Consider the following 23,250-nt stretch of genomic DNA (forward strand, 5'->3'; position numbering starts at 1 on the left):
ATTGTTAGGTACATTTACTGAAAAAAAAGAATCTTTCAGATGTTGACACAATAATTTGTGTATATATTATTGGCAAACCCTTGAATTGATGATAAAACCTAGTCTCTATGCAGTATGAAAAAGAAGCTTTCCATTTCCATAATTGTTGAGCGTGTATGTGATGCTGCTCAGAAAAAGGTATACCACTGATCATTCTAAGTCAGATGCCAAGACTATTTCAAATGTCACAATAGTTTCATCAATTTGCTGCTGCAAATATAAATGGCTTTGTAGGGCAGTGCCCACTAGTCAAAGCTATTTGGATAATCCACCTACTTCCGTAAAGCTACACTAACCTACATAATTTTATTAATGCTAATCTACGTTTCTAACTTTCTTATAAAACTTGCAAATTCAAAGTTCTTAGATGATTCTTTAAATTCAATTGGCTTGTTTACTCCGCAAACCGAACTACCATTTAACACGATGACTCTCTCTCTCTCTCTCTCATGGACTTAAATTTAATTAAGTTACGAGGAGTCCCTTTCCCTCTTTCTTTCTTTTTTTTTTTTCCAGTTTTTGTTTTGATAAAAAGTGAATTGCATTAATGAAATTGATGGAAATTGTCCAGTACGATGTGATTTATATCATAGAAATTTGCATTATTGGCAAGGTAAACATGTACTAGAAATAACATATATATGTCAATACAAGTTGGTTCAATTGGTAAGTACAGACCATTTTCTCACAAAAAGTCATGTATTTGAATACCGTTATTGATGTGAGAGCTGTGTTGATGGGCAATCTGTAAAAATCTCTGTAGGTGACTAAAACTGAATCCACCCATACTTTTATTTATCAAAAATAAAAAATATATGCAATTTAATAGATAGAAAAATCTTAAAAATTATGCTAATCAACTAATTTAAACTCCAATAATAATGATGAGATCTATTTAGATAGATCCAAAATTCAAAAAATTTTCATATCTAATAATCAAATTTGAAATAAATTGAGATCTGATAACAAAATAATTAAGAGAAAACTAGACAAAAATCTCACTAGTAACTCCTAAGAGAATAAAAAATTCTCACAAGGAACCTGTAGGAAAAACAAAGAATTCTCACTAAGAAATCTTAGAGAGATTTTATTAGAAAAAAATAAAGTAAAAACAAAATCTAACATGGTGGTCTCCCTTCCGAAAAAGAAGGCCTTTTGAAAAGAGAAGAAGAAGTGGAGAGAAGTTAGAGAAAATGAGAGGAAGAGAGAATTTTTTTTTCTTTTCAGCGTTTTATAGCCTTGCCAATTGATTGGTTAGACTTGCAGGTAGCTTATTGCTATGAAGGTTATAAGGTATTTGAACAATTGAATAATTCATTTTACCGAGAACTTCAAGCCATTATTTCGCCTCTTTGCCTCCCGGATATTCCTAAATCTAGAATTCTTAGCAATAGATATGTTGATTTTTCAAGCTGTATTAAAGATTCAACCAAATAATCTTAACTAGCTCGCTTGATTTTATTAGAGATGCATAAGACAATGCTTGAAACCGTTGAAGTTGATATTTTTCAAGGCAAAATGCATTAATAATCAATAAACTTTTATAGATGTTTAAACTTTTTTTCTTTTGGTCTCAATATCGTCATCAAACTTCATAAGTTCACATTCTACTTCCAACAAGTTTAATACAATCAACAGAAAGCCCTAATCCAACTACCAATTTTAGGGCATCTTTGTCTACTTGCATATCCCAGATGCTGATTTTTTAACAGTAGTGTGGTATAGGGATGAAGACTGGGTATCTAAGCGAAGTAAAAGGACAAAAATGCCCTGAAGAAGATACATAATTTACATATATAACCTTGAGTAAACGAAGCTAATGGATGAAATTGGGTAAAATATGGCATTTATTCATTGCTTGTGATGAATTTGAAGGGGAAATATACATATATGAAAGTTCAATTATCTTTGATGCATTTTATCCTATTTTTCAAGTAACATTGGGGTAGCAGTTTCCTTTCTAGTCTATTAACAATGAGGGTGGAAAATTGTTCCCTTGTTTAGAGAAAGTATATTAAAAATGAAGCTGCAAATTTGTTCACTTACAGCTAAGAATAAAAAATATCCAAACCATGATCAATGTCCTTTTTCCTTGTTTTAGAAGGGGTTTCATTTCTACAATCGCAATTTGCTTCCAACTTTTTTACTATCTTCAAATGTTGAAAAATTTACAGCAACAAACAAAAAGAATAATAAAAACAATGTTTGCCTTGAGTCAACATATTACGATCATGTCAGATCAATGACTTAAGAAAACAACCTCCGATTTGCTATATTTGGTGGTTTCCTGTATTTTGATTGTCAATATTCATGACAATTATAGGAATCCAAGGTAATTCGACAATAGTTATTCTAAGACATTAAAGAAAACTAAAATTCCCATTATCCTGAATCAAGATAGCAATGTTTCCCACTAACCAAGAAAAGATTTCTATATAATGGATCAGCCTTTGCTTTTTTGTGTATTTTACTTAATTACAAAAAAAATTGCGCAAATGAAGTTTCTGGTATTGATATTGCACAATTGTGAACATAAGTAAAAAGTGAAATGAAAAAAAAAAAGGTAGTCTTACACAGACTCAGGAATAAGTTAAAAACCCATATTATTAAACTTTACTCCAAATTCTTCAATACAGAATTGAGTGTTAGAGACTTTGCATACTGAAAATTTAGCTTGAGAATACAAAAATATTTATCCTGTCTATCGAAAGGAATTTAACAGCTCTCTGCAAAATCTTTAAGGCACATCTTTAAGGCACATCTTTGGTCGATACTTGTGACAACTTGAAGATGATGCAGATCTATATTGGAAAAAATAATTGTAAACCCTCATACGTGGAATGACTCCACCAGTTATATATTTAGTCCGCCCTATCTCCCAAAAAAAAAGCACTAAGTCCTCCAGGAGGCTATGACTAGCTGCTTGTGTGCATATATGTATATAAAAACACTATGTATAATATTTGATGGTAAATTATGCAAAGGTTCTTCGAATTTAGGGACGGCATAAAAGGAAACAAAGATGGACTAAAAAAAAATTAATTGCAATTACAATCTATTTATACTATAGACTTGTTCTCAAATACTTCTAATTTTGTAAAAACTGATTTCGTAAAGTTGATTATTGAAAATTAGATTTCTCATAATGACTCACGTATTCTTTTTGGTCGTTAAAAGTGCCGTTCAAATAAATGCATCAGTGTTCTTAAAAAACCTAGAAAAGTTGATTTTGATTAGTTGATGATCAAATTGCCCTTATAAGCTGCATATCGGCAAATAGGTCAAGTATTACCTAGACTCAACCTAGATCCGTCTTATTTTTCTTGAGTTTCACCTAGGGCTATGGTCTAAATTTTATTTTAATTCTAGGTCTGGCCGTTAATAAATTTCATAAGTTTGGGAAGAATTTGGGGTCTGGATCAAGTGGATCCAATTCAGACCTTACTCATTGTTAGACATGTCAATGGATCAAGTATACCTAAATTGAATCCAAATCTATCATAATTTTTCTTAGGTTTGCTTTAATTTTTCAAATCTATTTTTTATCCATATCTAGACCATATGAAAAAATCATGGGTATGGATAGGATCCAATTTTGTATGATCCATTCTCGAATCCAATTTTGCAAGAGGTTTTTTGGTTTTTTGTTTTTGAGAAGGTTCAAACTATAAGTTCTAAATTCTAAGTACTTCCATGCGGTGGTGGCAGAGGGGAGGAGCAGGGCGGTCATTCATAGGATCCGTGGTTCTAATGGCGAATGGGTAGAGTCTGAGAAACTCATCAGTGGGGAGGCAATTTCCTTCTTCCAGCAGCTTTTCATAGCAGAGTCGTGTTCTTCCTCTTATGAGTTCTTAGACACTATCCCGAAGTTGGTGACGGACCAGGATACACCCGGCTTATGAAGCCCCCCACCATGGCTGAAGTCAAGAAGGTTGTTTTTTCGATGGATGGGGAGAGTACCGCTGGCCTAGATGGGTTTACAGGGAAGTTCTTCACGTTTGCTTGGGAAGTGGTTGCGGAGGACGTGTATAAGGCTGTCTTAAGTTTCTTCTGTGAGGCGGCGCTGCCACGAAGCATTACCGCCACTACCGCTGTTTTGATTCCTAAGGTTCAATGTCCCCAGGACTTCACACAATACCGTCCGATAAGCCTATGTAATTTTATCAATAAAGTGATTTCACGCATTCTTTCGGATCAGCTAGCTCAGATTTTACCCAGACTCGTCTCCGCCCAACAGAGTGGTTTTGTCAAAGGGCGACAGATCGCAGACAACTTTTTGCTGGCGCAGGAGTTGGTGTTCAATATCGGGAAGCCGTCCCGCGGAGGAAATGTTGTGATTAAGCTGGACATGATGAAAGCCTATGATAGGGTGTCATGGTGCTTTCTTTTGCAGGTGTTGTGGCGGGTTCGGATTTTCTGAGACATGGATCGATGCTGTTTGGCGGTTGGTTTCCAACGTTTGGTTCTCAGTACTGATCAATGGGGTGCCACAGGGGTTCTTCCGATCCACATGTGGGTTGAGGCAGGGCGACCCATTATCTCCAGCCTTGTTTGTCATTGGGGCTGAAGCCCTCTCTAGGGCTTTGAAGGCTTTGGTAAAGCAGCGCCAATTTCTCCCGCATAAGGTTCCGATTGGCTACCCGATTGTCACACATTTGTCTTTGGCCGACGACGTGGTCATTTTCACCAACTGGTTGAAGTCTTCTTTGTGTCTCTTAGTGAGCGTCCTAGAAGATTATTGTGTAGTCTCGGGTCAGAAGATTAATAAGCAAAAGAGCTGTTTTCTAGTGCATCCCCGGCTCTCCCGCACCGCTGCAGAATTATCAGGCATTTAACGGGATTTCAGAGGAGGGAGTTTCCGGTCAGATACCTGGGATGCCCGTTATTCACTGGTCGACGAAAGAAGGAGTACTTTGAGGAGATTTGCAAGTGCGTTGTCAATAGAATCTTATCTTGGAAGCAGCGAATTCTATCGCCGGGGGGAAGAGTAGTGCTACTCAAGCATGTTCTATCCTCTCTGCCGATTCACTTATTGGCGGCAGCGTCGCCTCCCAAGGGAGTCTTGTGGGAGATGGAGAGAGTTATGGCTGCGTTTCTGTGGGGTGTGTCAGAGTTTGGCCCGAGGTTTCATTGGATGAAATGGGTAGACCTGTGTCGGCCATATAGCGAAGGGGGGTTGGGCGTCCGGCGGCCAACTGAGGTTTTTCAAGCATTCTCCATGACGCTATGGTGGAGTTTCAGACAGGGTCGCTCTCTTTGGGCTTCCTTTCTTGGGGCCAAGTATTGTAGAGGTCGGCACCCTTGTCTGGTGGAGAAGAGGATAGGGAGTTCGTACACTTGGAGACGGATGTGTGCGGTCCAGGGTTTAGTGGAGGACAACATCGGTTGGATTGTTCGGTCAGGGACAATGGACTTATGTCCGGTTACTCTCACAAGTTCTGCAGCCGGAGTTGGTTCACTGGTGACGGCGATCACGCCTCTAACACTTCAGGGGGAGGATAGGATGGTGTGGATGTTAACCCCCAATGGGGAGTTCTCGGTTGCCTCAGTTCTGTCGCTTGTTCGCTCCCATTCTAATGGGTCTCTCGGCGCCGCTTGCATTTGGCACAAGTCCTTGCCAATAACAATCTCTTTTTTCATGCTTTGCCTACTTTCAGATAGGCTCCCCCTACTTGAGCAGTTACGACGCTTTGGAGTCCAGGGTCCTTCTCGATGCTGCTGCTACGCTGACCCCCAGGAGGAACGATTGAACCATGTGTTTTGCATAAGGGAAGCTGCTCGACAAGTGTGGAAGGCGTTCGAAATTCAGGAAGGGATGACTTCTCGTATCAGCTCGGCTCGCCATATGGCAATCGCGTGGTGGATACGCCCTGCTCCGAATCGGTATTTGGCTATCGCCTCTTGCCTTCTCTGATATGCTGGGAATTGTGGAGAGCAAGAACTAGTGCTTTAATGCAAGGGGGAGGTCAGATGAGGGAGTGGTGGTAGCCCGGACCTTGTCTCAGATTAGGGATCTATGGCACTTACAATTTCCTTCGCTATCATGGGCCCATGGCTCTTGGGGGAGCTTGCACGCGGACTTGGAAGTTCGGCCAAAACGGATGCTCATTTGGCTTGTAAAGTGGGTGGTCCCGACGGCAAGTTATAAGCTTAATACGGACGGGTGTTCGCTTGGCAATCCAAGGTTGAGTGGAGGGGGAGGGCTTTTGCGGGACTCCCAAGGGGGATTTCTCTTTGGCTTTTCCTGTTTCTTTGGTGTCACCACCAGCCTGCACGCCGAGTTACAGGCCTTGGTGTATGGGGTAAAACAGTGTGTAGTTCGGGGTTACATGGATTTGCACCTGGAGGTGAACTCCCTAACACTGGTTCAGATCATATCAGGGGATCATGCATGCCCCTGGCGTTTGCAGGTGGAATTGGACGATCTATTGCGGTTTCAGAGTTTGTTTCGGTTAATAACACATTGCTTTAGAGAGGCAAATAAACCATCGGACAGGCTGGCCAAGATGGGTGCGAACTGGGGAAGTGATGCTTTGTTTGACTCCTTTGTAAAGCTACCCCCTATGGCTCGCGGTGATATATGGATGGATAGGTTAGGCTTTCCTAGCTTTCGGAGAAGGATCTTGTAGCTTGCACTTTTTGATGTAATTGCTTGTGGTGTGATTGAATGAATAAAATAGATCTTGATTAAAAAAAAAAACTTACTGAAATGAACAAACAAGTTTAAACACTAGATTGTTTTACTTGTTTAGCTTCATTTATATCGCTACTTATATTAGCTATTTTTGAGGTTTTTTTTTTAATTTTGCTATACCTATATATATGAAAGGCTTTGCTATAAATGTTTGTGGAGGGTACTTTTAGGAGATTTTTCTGAATGTATTTTTGGGAATTTTTAGAATTTAAAATTTTTTGAGGTATTTTTTTAAAAAATTTATGCCACCTACAACTACCACCTACCGCAACCACACCCTACCTCCTCCTCTCTCCTCTCTCCTCTCTCTCCTCTCTCTCTCTTTCTCCTCCTCCTCCCTCTCCTTGTCCTTCCTCCTCTCCCTTCTCTCTACTCTCTCCCTTCCTCCCCTCCCTTAGATTCCCCTCGCTCTATCATGGCCAAATCTAGTCACGACCAAAAAGGTCACAACCACCAGGGGGATTTGAGAGGCGAAGGGAGGTGGTGGTGGTAGGGGAGGGGAGGGAAGGGGGAAGAAGAAGAAGAGGGAGGGAGGAGAGGGGAGGGGAAGGTGGTGGTGGTGCAATGGAGAGTGATTGGCTGTGGTAGTGCAATGGAGGGTGATGGATGTGGTGCCAATAGAGGGTGATGAAACAAGAAAGGTGGGAAATTTTTTTTGGATTATTTTTAGGTGTATTTGAGATATTGTATTTTTGGAGATGTTTTTGAAGTTATTGACTTGAAAGGCAAAATATAACTTTTCAAAAACACCTTAACCCAAACAGAGTACATGTATGTTCTTTTAGTCATTAGACACTCCCCCAAACTTTATCATTGTGCTTTGAATGATTGACTTCCTCCAAACTTTACCATTTGTTATAATTTTTATTTTTTTTAACTAGTGTATGTTCGATCATTCGACACATCTTACCCAAAAGGAAAAAAAAAAACTAAATTCCTGGTTTTGTCTATGTTCGAATTCTAGCAACAGGTTTGCTTTACTTGTCGATATATGAAACCCTACAATTAACTCCCAAAACTACCACATTACTTCCCATTAGTCCTTTGGTAAATGTGCTTTAAAGGTTCAGATTCATTTGGCCAATTTCAATAACGTCGAAAACTTTACGATAAAAAAGAAAAAAAGAAAAAAATTTCACGCTCTCATCTATGTCAATTTTCCTTCACTTTGATTTTATTTATAATTGACTGCGAATGCGAAAGTCAGCAACTCCAATCATCATTTGCCATCTACTCCACTTGGAATGTTTCAAGTTTAGTCAAAATTAGTATTAGTTTTATAACCCGTATATGTATATTATATTTACAAGACCAATAATTAGATACGCAAAAAGATAGCATCTGTAATTCGTCGCTTTCATTTATTTATTTGAACCTCCAAATGTGAATGATCTTGGCTTAATTTATTAGACTCCATCCATATAATTGACCAATTCTAACAACTGGATCATTCATTGTCCTATATGGTATATCATAAAATATAGATTACTATAAGCTCTATTTATAGGGTCTTTCTAGATTGTAAAAATCTTTATTTGTTGTTATCAGTCCCACTATCTAGCAAGCAAAAGAAATTCACAAAGAAGAAGAAGAAAGGCGTGGAAGGTTTTCACCTGACAATTAATTTATTGTATCCTAGTTGATTTACAGAATAAAAAATTAGAACTTGATCGGGATAAAAGTCTATTGGATTAATAGTGACATTATCAACTAGCACAATGTATGATAAAAATTTCCAGAGGTTGACGCGGTCATGCCGCAATGTATGCTTGCTTTTTCGTATTCTTAATTAGGGAATCTTTTCATCATGATGGACTACTTTTTTTACTCTTAACGTTTTGCACACAAGTCAAGTTTTGTGACGACCATCTATACCTCATCAAAAATTCCATTCTACAGAGTGCTTAATGATCAAATTGATCTATTATTAACGTAGGAGATTTGATCTAGTGACTAAGGTTGAAACCTTAGAAAATAGAGGTTTTGAATTCAAATTTTTCTCCTTCATTGATGTATTATTAACGTAGGAGATTTTGATCTACTGACTAAAGTGGAAACCTTAGAAAATAGAGATTTTGAAGTCAAAATCTTCTTCTTCCTTCCCGTTTTTTAAATCTTACCCCTTCCTTCTCAGAAAAAAAGGAGAAAAAAAAATTCATGTATTGTCGATTTCATTGAGAAAGAGAGAGACATCATAGTGGGTTTTGTTGAGTTTGATCCTTCCTGTTTTTTAAATCTTACCCCTTCCTTTCCGGAAAAAAAGGAGAAAAAAAATTCATGTATTGTCAATTTCACTGAGAAAGAAAGAGACATCATAGTGGGTTTTGTTGAGTTTGATCAACCAATGCCATAATGATGGGATGAAAAGTTGGAACTTGACTAGGGTTTTGCTTGGTTGGACATATAACTTCTTCATAAGTAGTTTTCCTTCTAGACCATATAACAAATGAGAATTGCTTTGCTTTCGTCTTTTATAAATACCCTTCTTTGCACAATTTTACGAAAAAATAGTATTTTTATAACCGCAGTTCTCAATCATTTCTTGTCGAAAGAAAGGAAAAAAAGACTAATTTTGTACACCATTAGACCCAAAAAACTTAGACAACTTCTCTAAAATACACTTGTGCCCCAACAAATGGAGCCATAAAAAAAGGAGAAAATTGATTGCAATATTGGAGAGGAGCCTTGAGGATCACCAAGTGGGGGAAAAAAAGGTATCTTAGATGCGTATACCTCTTGGAAGTCTTTCTAGGTTTGTTGGTAGACTGAAGAGAAAGCTGATGAGACTTGACTTGGTCTAAAAACAAACTTTATGGATTCATTGTCATCGGATCATGGCACAATTGGACTTCTTGCTTATCTAGAACCGGCTTTAATTGAATTGATGAAGACTGCTGTGGCATTGTAACGCCAAGAAAAAATAAATAAAGTAGAAAAATTGATACCAAAACAAAGAGAAATGTAGCGAAAGAACCTTTTTGGGGCATTATTATACCTCAGGGATAATTTCACAAACCTTCCTTGAGATTTGACTTAATATCACTTAGCACTATAGTTTTAAAATTCTCATTTACCTCCCCATGTCAGATTTTTTTTTTTTTTTTTTTTGTCTATACAGGGGTGTCCGGGTCAATCCTTACGGGGCCGACTAATCCCCATGTCAGATTGATAAGATAAGACGTCTCCATTATGGATGGTGAATTGACAATATTACTCTACTGAAAATCCTTAATATATTATCTGAAATTGCCAAAAAAAAAGAATTTGGAAAGCAAAAAAACGAGGAAAACGAATATCAAAATTGCAATTCAAATTGACTTTGCGCCATTGGCTGAGAACCTCATCACCTTCATTATATCATTGTAAATAGTTGCATCTTAAATAGCTAAATAGCTTGTTTGGATTCGTTTCTCTCTCCGATTTCCTGATTGTCGCCTTTCTATTGCAACCACAATATCGATTCTTTATAGTACCCTTTTGTTGGCAAATTATAAGAGTGCCCTTCTATGTTGGAACTTGCCATGATTTCTTCTCCCAATTCCTATTTTAAGACACCCCTTTTGTGCTAAACCTGTGTTCATTGTTTAATTGTCGAGCTGCCTTTATAATTCTAGAGTTGGAAAACTAATCATTTCAATGTGTACTGCGTTGTTGAACTATTGCAAGTTTTCAATCCCACAGTTAGAAGTAAAATGTTCTCTCTCCTCTGATATGAATTTTTTTAACGCTAATTGAACCCTCAAGCGCGGACAATCAATTAAGGGAGGTAAGCAAGATTTTTGAAACCACGGAGGTGCTAATTGATATTAACCCAAACCTCAAGGGAGGTTTGTGAGATTATCCATATACCTAATGTACTTGCAGACCATGGACAAATTGAGTGGAATCCTAAATTATCTTTTCCATTGTTAAAATGTTAGTTCTAATTCAGGAAACATATTAGGTGCTTTGACCAATTCATAGACGCACTCTCTCTTTAATCAATCAGGCAACCACCCGAACAGACTGTTGGAAATGTACAGAGTGTGAAGGTCAAGATTGTGATGGAGTTTGTCATTTTCTTGCTAAAATGTATAATTTGATTATTAATACCACTAAACTGTGAGCACATACAGGTGCACGCAGACAAACATGCCTTTCATGCTATTTTTCTTTCACAAAATACATTGCAGCTAAAACAAGAAAAAGATAAAAAAAAAAAAAAAAAAAAAAAAAAAAAAAAAAGAAGTCATCCAATTCTCTTTTGTGTCGTCAAGGGCTGAGACCTTTAAATTCTGATATTTTCATTAGTTTTGTTATTTAATTACCTTCCAAGCTCTACTAGGAGTCTTTACTGATCAGTCTTAACTCTTAAGTACTATGTTTAATTTGTCTTCAATAAAAAAAAAGTTAATATCTCAGTAATAAAAATCATGTTAAAACCCAGAAATTATGCTCTTGAACTTTATATCTAGAGATCAGAATTCTACTCTTCCATAATCAGTTTTCCAGGTTTAGCCACTTAAAAGTCGCCAGCACATGAGTTAGGCCTAATTCAGCCACCCGAACACTTTGGATGGAAATTAGCCCACTGAGGATAAAAATTCTTTCCAAAGAAACAAAACCAAACTTAGCGAGAAGCTATCACTTTCTACCGCAGATACCAAGCTTTTGGAACCAAAGACAAGAAGGCAAGGCTTAATCTTCAGGAAGGAACAGTATCAGCTAAAGGGTTCGAGATTGTGGAGAATAAGATGTACAGAGCATTTTGATTTCCAAAAAATATCCATCAAAAAATGTAATTTGAACATTGCTGCTTATTCGAAGAGCAGGCTTGAGCTGAAGCAGCAAAGTTACCATATCTGCAGCCAACAGAATAAAAGTGCCAAATATGAGAGAGCAGTGAAAAACAAGACCAGGTCACCTATTATCTGCATCGATGTATTTGCCAAAAAATGAAGTCACTTTCGTATGAACATGTTGGACCAGTTGGGTCACCATGCCAGTTCACAGCTACCAATCTAAGTCTATGTTATCAAGGAGATAATCTCGAATGGCTATAAGCAAAATCTTTGATAGACTGTTTCTAGCATGGGGTATCTGATTCTGCTAGCAATGAATATTTACAGACTTTGAGAACTTCTGTTGCATAGAGAATCTAGGATGATTGAATGGGGCTCAAACGGGAGCAGTTGTAGAGTTGGGCTTACACGGGAGCATCGATTTATAAGTGACTTTTGTCTTTCATCATCATGACAACGCACAATGTTTCCCGTGGGCGGGTCTAACAACATGAAATTTGCGTTCGAGTCGCACTGCTTTCTTGACAAATCAGTGATGATTTTCCATGAGATCTGCAAGAGTAATTTTCCCACAATTTCCCGTGTCTAGCCGTTCAAATTTTTTACATACCTGCAAGATATCCATCTCCGAAATTTTTCCCATCGCCTTGAGCTTGTATATTACAAACTCTGATTTGCTGCCGGATAATATAAAAGGAAAGAGAAATCAGGATAAAGATTATCATCGCTTCTATTGGCACAACTGGAAAAATATGCAAAAGGACAGCAGTCATTTGAATGCCATTAAAGCAGAATGCTTAAGACTAAAACCATAAGAAATTACGACGACCCTTTAATCACGAATCCAACTAGGATGTAGAATCTTACAAAAACAATGTTAAAACAACTCAAATATGCTCCAAGATATTAAAATCCTTTTTCTCTTTGTTATTCTTTTCAATCAGGTTTCTCCCCCATCAATCTTCCTCAGTAAAACTATTTTGACTCCGTATTATATAGGATGCCAATCCTTCCACCCATTAATCATTCTCCAAACTTGAATTGTGTAAACTAAGAAAAAGGGAGAGAAAATACTCTTCTTCATATTTTTGGACTACACAATATACAAATATATATACACAAGTGTAACCTAATTTAGATCCTAAAATCATGCTAATCTAAATCAATCTACTACCTAATTAATATATGATACTATAATCATATGATACTATAATCAAATCTTTCCTAATATTTACAATATCAAATCTTTCCATAATATCAGATCACATATCTTCAACAAATTGCAATGAACTACTACAATTGCCATGATCGTAGTTCTCTCCAGCATCGTGAGTATAAGATTACGATCTAGGAATTATTTAACTTTTGGCTCCACCAGCTCATCGACAAAGTATAGAGGTGGGTTCTCCCAGGGGTCAGAAAGATGACCTTCAACAAGTGGTCTAAATAACAAGTAGTGTGTTAAACTCAATCACTGTGCATCAAATTTAGTTGGCAGACAGAATTTGGTTTTTACAGCTAAATCAAAGGACTACAAGAAGAACCACAATCATACTCTTCATTGCTGTTAATCTACGCAAACACTTCCGCAATTGACACATTCTAAAAGTTTCATGGCATTAGGTTGCTTGCTAGTTCTTAATTTATCTATATTTTATATTTATCCAAGTCCAGTTGGCGGTTTCATTCACTAGCACTTATTCACCACTATAGTATGGATAATCACTTGAAAACTTTTGCCATGTATCTCTGTTATTCCCATCAACTGCATTAGTCTTTTGACTTCCCTTAAACACTGCAACTGCAACATTAGTTCCATGAGAATAAGAAAATAATTATTAAACATGACCAAGGAATTTTCCTTCATCTATCTCAAATGAGCAGAGCTGAGCTCTCCACAATTCTTGTCTAGGAGACATCATATTTCAGGGAAAAATCGCTTCTCAACTACCTTTTGAGATGCTTGAAGACTCTTGGCAATCTACTTTAGTTAGCTTTTGGATCCCTGCCAGCTAGCATGATTGGCACTTGAAAGTCAATTATTGCAAACTAAAAAACAGATTGTCCTTGATCTAAACCCAATTATTGCAAACTAAAAAACAAGGGGAGAGAATAATTAACTTTCACATTTTTATAATTATAAATTAATTTACCCTTGGAGTTCCAGGATGCTACCAAAAGATTTAACCAGAAACAGGGGCTTGTTTCAGCACGACCACAATGTCTGTTGAGGGTAAGTTAACAGGTGGCAAGTTCTACTCCAAGTTGAACAGGGATACTACTAAAATGCAGAAACAAAGACTTCAGAAGTCTAAATCTAGATTAGATTAATTTGGAAACCTTATCCTGGGAGCACACAAAATAAATACTCCCTCGGTCCCATTTTATTAGTCTTGATTTCTATTTTGGTTTGTCCCAAATTATTTGTCATGGTCTTAAAAGGGAAATAAAAAAAGACTAACCTCCCCATTTTATCCTTAATTCAATTTTCAAAAAGAGCATTAAAGCTATGTTCCAACATTAAATGCTCTAACAAACTAATGTAAAATTCAAAAACAACTAACAAAATTTGAATTTAAGTTAATGGGTAATCATGGAAAGAGTTATTTGATGGTTGGTCAAAGATTAAATTTCTTAAACTCTGTGCAAAATTGACCATGACAAGTAAAATGGGTCGGAGGGAGCACAAAACAAAACAGTGCTGGAACCCTGAGCTAACATGAAAGAAAATAGGAGAGTATCAATCCTAAAAATATATAATTAATGGTGTAGGCATTTACTGCTAATTGCACTTTTATGAATAACAAATCATCCTCTTACTTCAGATTTTTAAATCATGTTTCAAACTGTCCCATAAGCTTCACAAAAATCTGTTTGAATCAACAAACTCCAAAATCTTGAGCCTAATCAAATGTCACAGAAATTGTTAGAGCAAAACTGATTGAAATCAAATCCCTTACCAACAAAATTACCATGGAACAAGTTTGATAAAGACAGCATTTAATCCAAACTATTAGTCACTATACCAACACTGCATTTCAGTTCCCCCGTGTGCTATGTAGACTGAATATATCTATCATAATTAACTCATTCAGCCATCCCAAAAAAACAGACCCATATTCTGTATCCCCATTGTTTGAAATCAGTACAATAATGCCTAGAAAGTACAGAAGTTGGACTATATGCCTTCATTGTAGTCAGAAAAATAAACTAGGCAACAGTGTAACAGACTCAGATCACATGCTGTAGCATGACTTGTCCTAGAAATATTGCATTGTTCTAACACTTGTTTGGTAAACAAAGTACCCTAAAATTATTCTTAATTTTTCATACATTTGGAAACTTCTCCTTCTTTGCTTTAGATTAATTCTTATGGAGCTCATATTGTTTTCCCTCAATACCTGTTTCTGGATGCCAAAATGATGCAAATTTTACTACTTAAGGGGGGAAAAGCACAATGAAGAGGCTAAGGAACCCTAAAGAGTGATGTACAACATTTATGCTTAAGGGGGAAACATGTACAACAAAGAGGCTAAGGAACCCTAAGAGAATGTGCAACATATATACTTAACTGCCAATCCATTTTCAATTCTGTTAGTAAAATCTCCAGAAAAGAAACATGGCAACTGGATAGAAGAAAAGATCTTACCAACATTCTTTTCTACTAACTTCCAAATTTATAAGATACATGTTAACCTCCACAAATTCAGTAGAATTCTGCCACTCTAATTCATGTTTGACATGCATTGTAGCTTTTGTAATTTAAATGTTCAGTAGAAAAGGAACTTGGAATGTCTAATACCTGTCTTTACACCTGGATTTATCATGCTTCCTTTTTAAACGAGTCAGTACTATATCTTCCAATGTTATAAAAGACAAGTCTGTCCATTGCTCTTCTGTTAATTATATTTTTTCTTTTTAGCACTGATACAAATGAGTATGCAACACCAAAAAAGCTATCCTTGTCCATAAGAGACTGTCAATTTTGAAGTTAATTCAATGACTCCAGAATATATATGTCAAACTCATATGTAAAAGATATTCACACAGTAAACATGAATAGATATTCTTTAAAGAGATTCACACGTCATGCATGACAAGTCAAGCGAAAGTTTCTGCTTAAGGTGCAGAGAGGAAAATAGAAGCCAACATCTTCAATATCACACAATAAAGCCTATCCACTGCTCATTTGTTTTCCTCACATCTCCAAATATATTTTGGTATTGAAAACGTTCTGAATTTATTCCTCACGTAAAATTGCTCTTATTCATACATTCCACTTTTTTACAAGTAAAATTTACCTATTTCATTCAATTCATCATCACCAAATGCCAATAGATGTCGAAGTAAGATCCAGTCACTGGTAAGCCCAGACACCTAAGTTTTAGGGGAATAAGAGTATACACCCAAAATAGCTGTCTTGACCATGGGAATCCAATATAGTCAATAGCTAAGGATTTTGTTCACTCATTTTAGATCAACATTTAAAGTCTGATGTTCCCATGCCTTGTTCCTCTTTCTCTTCCTCTCCCTCCTCTAAAAACAAAACAAGAAAAAAGGGATAACTTGTTTCAATCCCATATTAGTGTCATCTTTTCTTCATTAAAAAGTCAAATTCTTGTAAGGTTTTTTTAATTTACTAAACACCTAAGAAAATAAGATTGTTTAAAGGTCTATGAAATTTACAATGGACGAGGGATTAACTAATAAAGTCAGATCACACTACTGAACTAACAAATTGAATCTACCATTCAAACAAAAAAAAAAAGTTATTTGGCTTGAACATATGAAAACTCAGAGAACCTCAGCAACTCATTAAATAAAGAAAACCATCAACATATCCATTTTATTCATTTAAAATAAGGTGCTAAATCTTTAAAGGTCTGCCATTTGATCCATATAAAGAGGAGACACCCAATACCTACTCAACATTTAGCACTCTTGCAGCTTAAAAGGAAGAGTCATTTATCACAAAATAAATCAGAGTAAAACACATAGGTTCCAGAGTCCGATAATCATAAAACTCAGTGGATAGATTGATGAATCAAAACAAAAAAAAAAATTCTTGCAGCAAAGACACAGATAACAAGCAACTTATCTGCCTTTCAGTGTGAATCTATACAAAGAATAGAAGATCTTCTATGCAGGTTTTTCACCACAAACTCAGAAATACTCGGAGCCAAAGACTTTTGTGCAGGTTGATCATAACTTATCTGCTAGCAAAACTATGGCCGCTAACTTCTTCAAACTTGTTAAATATCATGATGAATTAAACATCAGCAGTGATCCACAGACCAAACTTGGCTTATATATCAACAACTTTCACAATGACACAAATCGTTGTATGCAACATAAATTGGTCAATAAGATATTTAAATATTGAGAAAAGGCACATGATCTTACGTCACAAAGCCATTGTTATCAATATCAGCAGCAAGAAACTGTGCCACAGTCATATCCTGTCCAAGTACCCATTTTGCCATGCTTCTATGCCGCTTATCCACCCTTGCCTCAGCCAAGTAAAGAAATGCACGAGCCACAGCAAGTGTAGACACAAGCAACCAAATGGATGCAAAAATCCGACCAGGCAAGGAAGTAAATGCCCTATCCCCATATCCAACAGTAGTGACGGACATAACTGACAAATAGAAGGAATCTAACCAGCCAAGCCTCTCAACATAATGCATAACAGCAACTCCAATTCCAATACAAAGAATCACAACCCCCAAAGCTAATGCCACCTTCATTCGAATTCTCATCCTCCCCTTCTTAACATCAATTACAAACCGCCCGGGATCATGAGCTCCCCCATTCTTAAGTGTCCTCAACAGATAATTTTCTTGCAAATCAAGAACATAACTAACCATCCCAGTAAGCAAAATATCAACAAACCCAAAGCCCACAAGCACGAACATGATAGAGAACAGCTTAGTAGAAGCACTATCAGGGGTTATATCACCATATCCAATAGTACACATAGTAACAATGCAGAAGTACAAAGCATCAACAACAGGGTGTGTTTCAGTGGCCTTGAAATGATCCGTATTAAAAGCATAAATAACAACACCGAGAGACAAATATATGATCAATAGAACCACAGCTTGTCTTACAATTGACTGAGAACCGAACACGGGTGGCTTGGGAGTTGATGAATGATCAAAATCATTGATAACAGCCATAGCAGGGGCAGTCTTGGACCTGTGCAAATTCCCTTTGGTCCATGGAATATTGGGATCGGTCAACCAAGACTGCTGACTATTTTGCTGGTCAAGATTGCATTTTTCTCCAACAATATTGGATTTTAGGTCCTCAGACGAAGTTTTTCTTGGAGAATTGATGCTTAAAGCCAATGCATCAACAAGAGTTGAAGAAGAGGAGTCCATTAAAGGGGTGGAAGAGGATGAAGGAGATGTGCCAAAGATAAGCCTATCTTTGAATTCTGATGGAGTGAGACAACCATTGGGTGGTGGGATTGTGATTTCATCGTTTTCCGGTAAAGGGCACAGAGAAAGTGGGGGTGGTGGTGGAGGCTGAGGGGAATAGGGCTGTCTTCTGGTGTTGACATAAGGGAGGAGAGGCTCTTTCTCCATTTGGGTTCGCCGGAAAACCAGGTTTTGGATGGCCGGAATACCAGGAAACGGGTGGGTTTCGGTTTTTGTTTCATAAGGCGGCTAATGATTGAGGTGCGTGTTTTATCTTTTATGAATTAGGCTGAGATCAGTCTGAAATTTATATATTACCAAAATGGGAACAAATTACAAACAGAGCGGAAGAAGCTATTATGATTTGAGGAGATGAAGAACCAACTTTGTACATCACATATGAATATGATAGAGAGAACTATAGGGAATGTTTGTCTTGGCTGCTTCATTGTGGCAACTGGCAAGGCAGGAAACCCAAATTTAATTTGTTAAATTTGGAGTGGGGGCCACCTTTTGATGAAACTTTTGATATATTTTCTTTTAATGCTCCTTTTCTAGGAAAGCATGAGGCCTCGAAAGTGCTAGAATATTTGTACGAGTAATTTTGATAATGATCAGTATTTGGTTTGACATATTTTCAAGAATACGTCTTCTTCTTTGTGTTTTAAACACGAATTGAATATGGATATTTTTATAATATCATACAAAATGTCTCTCACACTGTACTAAAAGATTTTTCACGTCTCCTGCAATTGAAATACTAATTTTATGTCCCTCACAAAAGCAAGTTAGTCTAATTTGGCCAAAACCTCTAATTGCAATCTATTTTTTGGCTTTGAAATCAACACGTGATTAATTTTAAAGGAGCAAAAGAGTCATATCAGAGAGAGTAATTAGAAATTTTTTCAAAAAAACTACTTAGAAAAAATTACAAAATTACAAAATTCAAGGAGAAATATTGAGGTCTCCTGGGAAAGAGAAGGGATTCGAGTCACGGGGAAAGGAGAGGAAAAGGGCTAAGGATTAGAGGACAAGAATGGTGGAGGGTGAAGGGGGTTAGAAGCAAGACTTATTTGGAATAAAAGTCGAATTATAAAAATTGTAAATTGTAAATTTAGTTTGTCACTTTTCTTTCCTTCTATTTTGTCTTTTTCAGGAGATTTTGTAGTTTTTGAATTTGTCCTCTAGTAGATTGTTTGAAAAGGTTTTAAATTAGTAATTAAGATATGACATTTTTGCCCCTTTAAAATTGTTCACATATGGCTATTTCAGGAAAAAAAAAGTAGTGGAATTAGAGTTTCGAACCAAATTGAATAGATTTGTTTTTGTGAGTGATATAAAATCAGCATTTGAAATATAACGGACATGAAAGTTCTTTTGGCAACAAGTGAGAGACATTTTGTGTAATTTTCTTATAGTTGAATGGTCAAATTTATCTTAAAATTATTTAAAAGCACTAATCTCTATTGTGTGCTAAAAATATTTTGGATACTAAAAATTCTACTCTTAGATTTGTGAAACGAAATAGATCACAAAAACATCTCTAAAGTGCCTTTATTGCACAAAAATTGTAATTTTTTTTTTTTTGTAGAAATAGGTAATTTTGAAAGGGGCCTTAGTACAACTAAAAATCTAAAGTGTGGGATCTTTTTGTAGGGACCCCTTGACAAAATTTGTAAATTCTTTAGATTCATAAGAGAGAAATGATACTCTCATTGAATTTCAACATCCTAAAGGTGTAATGTCTGATTTATCTTTTTCCTCACTTAAATATAGTCACTTGCAAGCTAAATCACATGCCATAGAATTCTATTCAAACTGTTAGAGTTCAGGATGTACATCAAGATTCATCTAAAAATGTCACAATTTCTTTTATCTCAAATTTGTGGAAATTTACGAAGTTTGAAAAATTCCCATCCATAAAACCTTGTCTAAAATTCTTCCTCTTTTGCAAAACAACTTCTTCCTCCTCGAAAGGACACCCTGTCTCCTTTGCTATAGTATTCTTTTCCTATATAAATGTTTAAATTAAAGTCTCTTTTCGGTTTTCCTAATGAGTGTTTCGTCTCTCCTAAAATGTTTTAACAAGAGTTTCTTCTCTATTATATTCTTCTAGTGAAAATTCTTTCCTCCTCTCTTAGGATTTCTTTACAATAGTTTCTTTTTATTTCTTTTGGTTAGATATGAGAAATCTAACTTTTTAAATTTAGCAATTTTGAGACCTCTCTTGTCACATTTAAGCTTTCTTTTTGAATTTGAAACAGTTACACATCAGAGTGTGAAACTTGAAAAATATAAAATAATTATGATATCATGTTGATATCAGCGAGTTTTTCTGAACAGTCCGAAACGACCCGATCAGTTGACCTGTGATCCACTAATTTAGTCAAATCGCTTTTCGGTCCGAGTTTAATGACATTGTATCAGATATGAAGATCCGACTACTGAAACCCATTTTCTTGTTCAAGCGCCAAACGCACCTTTAGTGATAAGGCGCCAATAGTCGTTGGTGTCTGACTAGTAGAGAGAATCTACGAGTTGCCGTTTTCCAACTAAAAAAAAAGACTAGTGGCTGGCATCTGAGTCTGAATGGTTGGATAAAGGTCGTTTATTTTGCGTTTTGATTTGGTCACAGGTATTTCATTATGACCTCCTGCCCTTTTTGTACTTTCCTTACATCCGATTCCCATAAGTGCTGTCTACCGTCAATATTTTATTGCGAATGGTGACGGCGCCAGTTCTCCTGATTCCGCCCCACATTTTGCTTCATAAAGTACAAGGAAAAGAGAAATGTAACTGCTGGAATTTGGGGCCACCGGGTTTGGGTTTGGGCAAGTTGGGGTATTTTAATTTCCAGATTTGCGCATTAAGCGAAAGTTGTCGACACGTTTTTAACAAATGTTGTGCCAAACCGACGACATATGCGGGTAGTATTAATTTTTATTTATTGTAGTCCTAGGTAATGAAAATTCGTATCATATCGATATAATGCACGTTTTTAAGAAGATTTAGAAAAATCTTTGAATTTTGCATATTTAAAAGTATTCTGGATGATATTCGTACTATTCAACTAATCCCATAAATTAAGTAATGAATTTTTGGCGTATTATACTTCATGAATAATACTTCAACTTTTGAAACAGCTTATAATTTTGTGGAAGGATGGTAGCATATCTTCTGAGTTATATACAATTAGCAACAATGTATATCATGATTTTTTTTTATAAATTTATACATATAAAACAAATACGATCATAAAGTGTTAATCAATTTAATGTCTTATATTGATTTGTGATAATTGCTAAAACATATTTCTAAACTTTTAGTTCTGTAAATTTTAAAATGTATTCGCACTATTTAGGTATAGATATTATAGCAGCAACTTTTAGTCGTTCTTCTGAAAAAAAAAAATTCGTATAGTATGTGAACTGATAATACGCTGTGTTATGCACATACTTATTTTACTATGTTTTGAATTTGTAGTATAACTTTATGCTTCATTTTCGTGGATGCCTTCTGAGGTGTTATTTACGAAATTGTAACGATAATACTTTTATATGTACATGGATAAATGTGAGACAAAAAAAATTGATTAAAAACACGTTTAAAATTTATCACAAAGATGGCCTTGTTTGGCAACCAAGCTTTTTGCCAAGTTTATCTGCTACAAGTTTTTTAAAAACTTTAGCTATAGTAACCTCAAAAAACTTCTCAAAGTTTTTAAACTATACACTTCAAAAATTTTTTAAAAAACTTCTATAGTAAGCTACAGTAAAGTTTTAGACAAGCACCCGAAAAACTCACTTGCCAAATTAAAAACTTAGCCATTCAAACAAAGCCTAATTTTTCCTCTTATCCCCAAACTAGTATCGTTATATACTGAGTGGAAACTAGACAAGCAACTTTTCGTACTAGAAAAAACATGTAGATTCAACACCTAAAACTTATTCATATTTTACACTTTGATTTGATAATTTTCTATGTTACGCGATACGAGAAATTGTTAACATTTCACTTCATCATAGCCTAGCTTTGCATGCACATATATTTCTAAGATATAGAATTGTAAATTATTCAAATATAAGTTTTTTAATTCAAATATATAAGTTTTTAGTTCAAAGGTTGAGTTAAAAGCGAATTAATGATCATGAAAGTAGTAATTATGTCATTATTACGCGCCTTTAGAAAATTAGCATTTTTTCTTTGTAATTAATTATGGCATGCACACATATTAATTGTTACAATATGCACATTATTGCTGCTTTTATATATTTTCTAATAAAATAATTATTCTAATGTTGGACTTGCTAGCAAGTTGAATGATGAATTTGTCAAGTCTGGGATGATCCGAGTTGAACGCCAATGAATTATGGTGATAATGCGGTGTTGATGTTGATGCAAATCCAATTCTTGATTTGCCCATGGGACAATTTGCTTTGTCATTGTCAAAACACTAGAAAATTCAAGAATACTTGTGATCAGAAATTTTTCAAGAGTCACAAGTCCATTTCACAGGAAAAGATTTCTTGGATGGTTGTCCACTTCTTACATAGCATTATTGCACACAAAATATTTTTCGTGGCACACAGTTTACCTACATGGAAAAGTGACCTCTCTAATTAGTGATCAGCTTAATTTCATTATTAATGTACTAGCAAAATCAGCCGTGGAATGCGGGTGTAAAGTATAACGAGGATTATGCTCCTCTCCATTGATTGGAGAAGATTTTCTCTCCATCATACCTAAATAAACATAATTATAATATTATTTTTGAAAATAAAAACCATTGATATTATATTTCTCTAGTTGTTTAAAGAATATGCAAAAAATTGAAATTAAATTGAGTAAATTTTACATTTGGATCAAATTTTACAACTTTCATCATAATTTTGACCTATTTTGCAGTCTAGGGTTCCCACTCTTATTATATTTTGTTCTCTCCAAAAAAAAATCTCTCTCGCCTCGCTTCTCCTGCTTTCTTCTTATCATAATTCTCATTTTTTTTCCTGTTGGCCTGGCCTCGAGTCCATCAACGACATCTCAGGTAGGGGTGAGCAAATTCGGTTCGAACCGAATTCATAACCGATTTCAAATTCAATTCGGTAATTTGAAATCGGGTATTTGGTAATTCGGTACCAATTCGGTACATACCGAATTCTAATATGGTATGAAATAGGTAATGAGATTATGAATTTGGTAATAACCGATTTCGAATTCAAATTCGGTAATTGAAATCGGGTACCGCATTACTGCATTCGAATACCAAATTGGTATATAAAATTATATAATATATAGATAAATGCTATTTAGTATT

General features: G+C 35.8%; 1 protein-coding gene across 2 annotated transcripts; it reads right to left on the reverse strand.

The window, feature by feature from the left end:
• Positions 1–11,416: 11,416 nt before the first annotated feature.
• LOC113781968 (two-pore potassium channel 3-like) lies at positions 11,417–18,318 on the reverse strand. 2 transcript variants are annotated; one of them, XR_003469781.1, is made up of 3 exons: positions 16,918–18,318; positions 11,923–12,191; positions 11,417–11,574 (listed from the first exon to the last, which is right to left on the reverse strand). XR_003469781.1 is itself a non-coding variant. In XM_027327866.1 (2 exons), the coding sequence occupies exons 1-2, from the start codon at positions 18,102–18,104 to the stop codon at positions 12,044–12,046; spliced, it is 1,335 nt and encodes a 444-aa protein (XP_027183667.1). In that variant the 5' UTR covers positions 18,105–18,318; the 3' UTR covers positions 11,417–12,043. The 2 variants fall into 2 exon arrangements, 1 of the variants encoding a protein (XP_027183667.1); XM_027327866.1 differs by having other exon boundaries at positions 11,417–12,191.
• Positions 18,319–23,250: the final 4,932 nt, after the last annotated feature.

Source organism: Coffea eugenioides, chromosome 9 (assembly GCF_003713205.1).
Source record: "Coffea eugenioides isolate CCC68of chromosome 9, Ceug_1.0, whole genome shotgun sequence".
NCBI classification, from domain to species: Eukaryota; Viridiplantae; Streptophyta; class Magnoliopsida; order Gentianales; family Rubiaceae; genus Coffea; species Coffea eugenioides.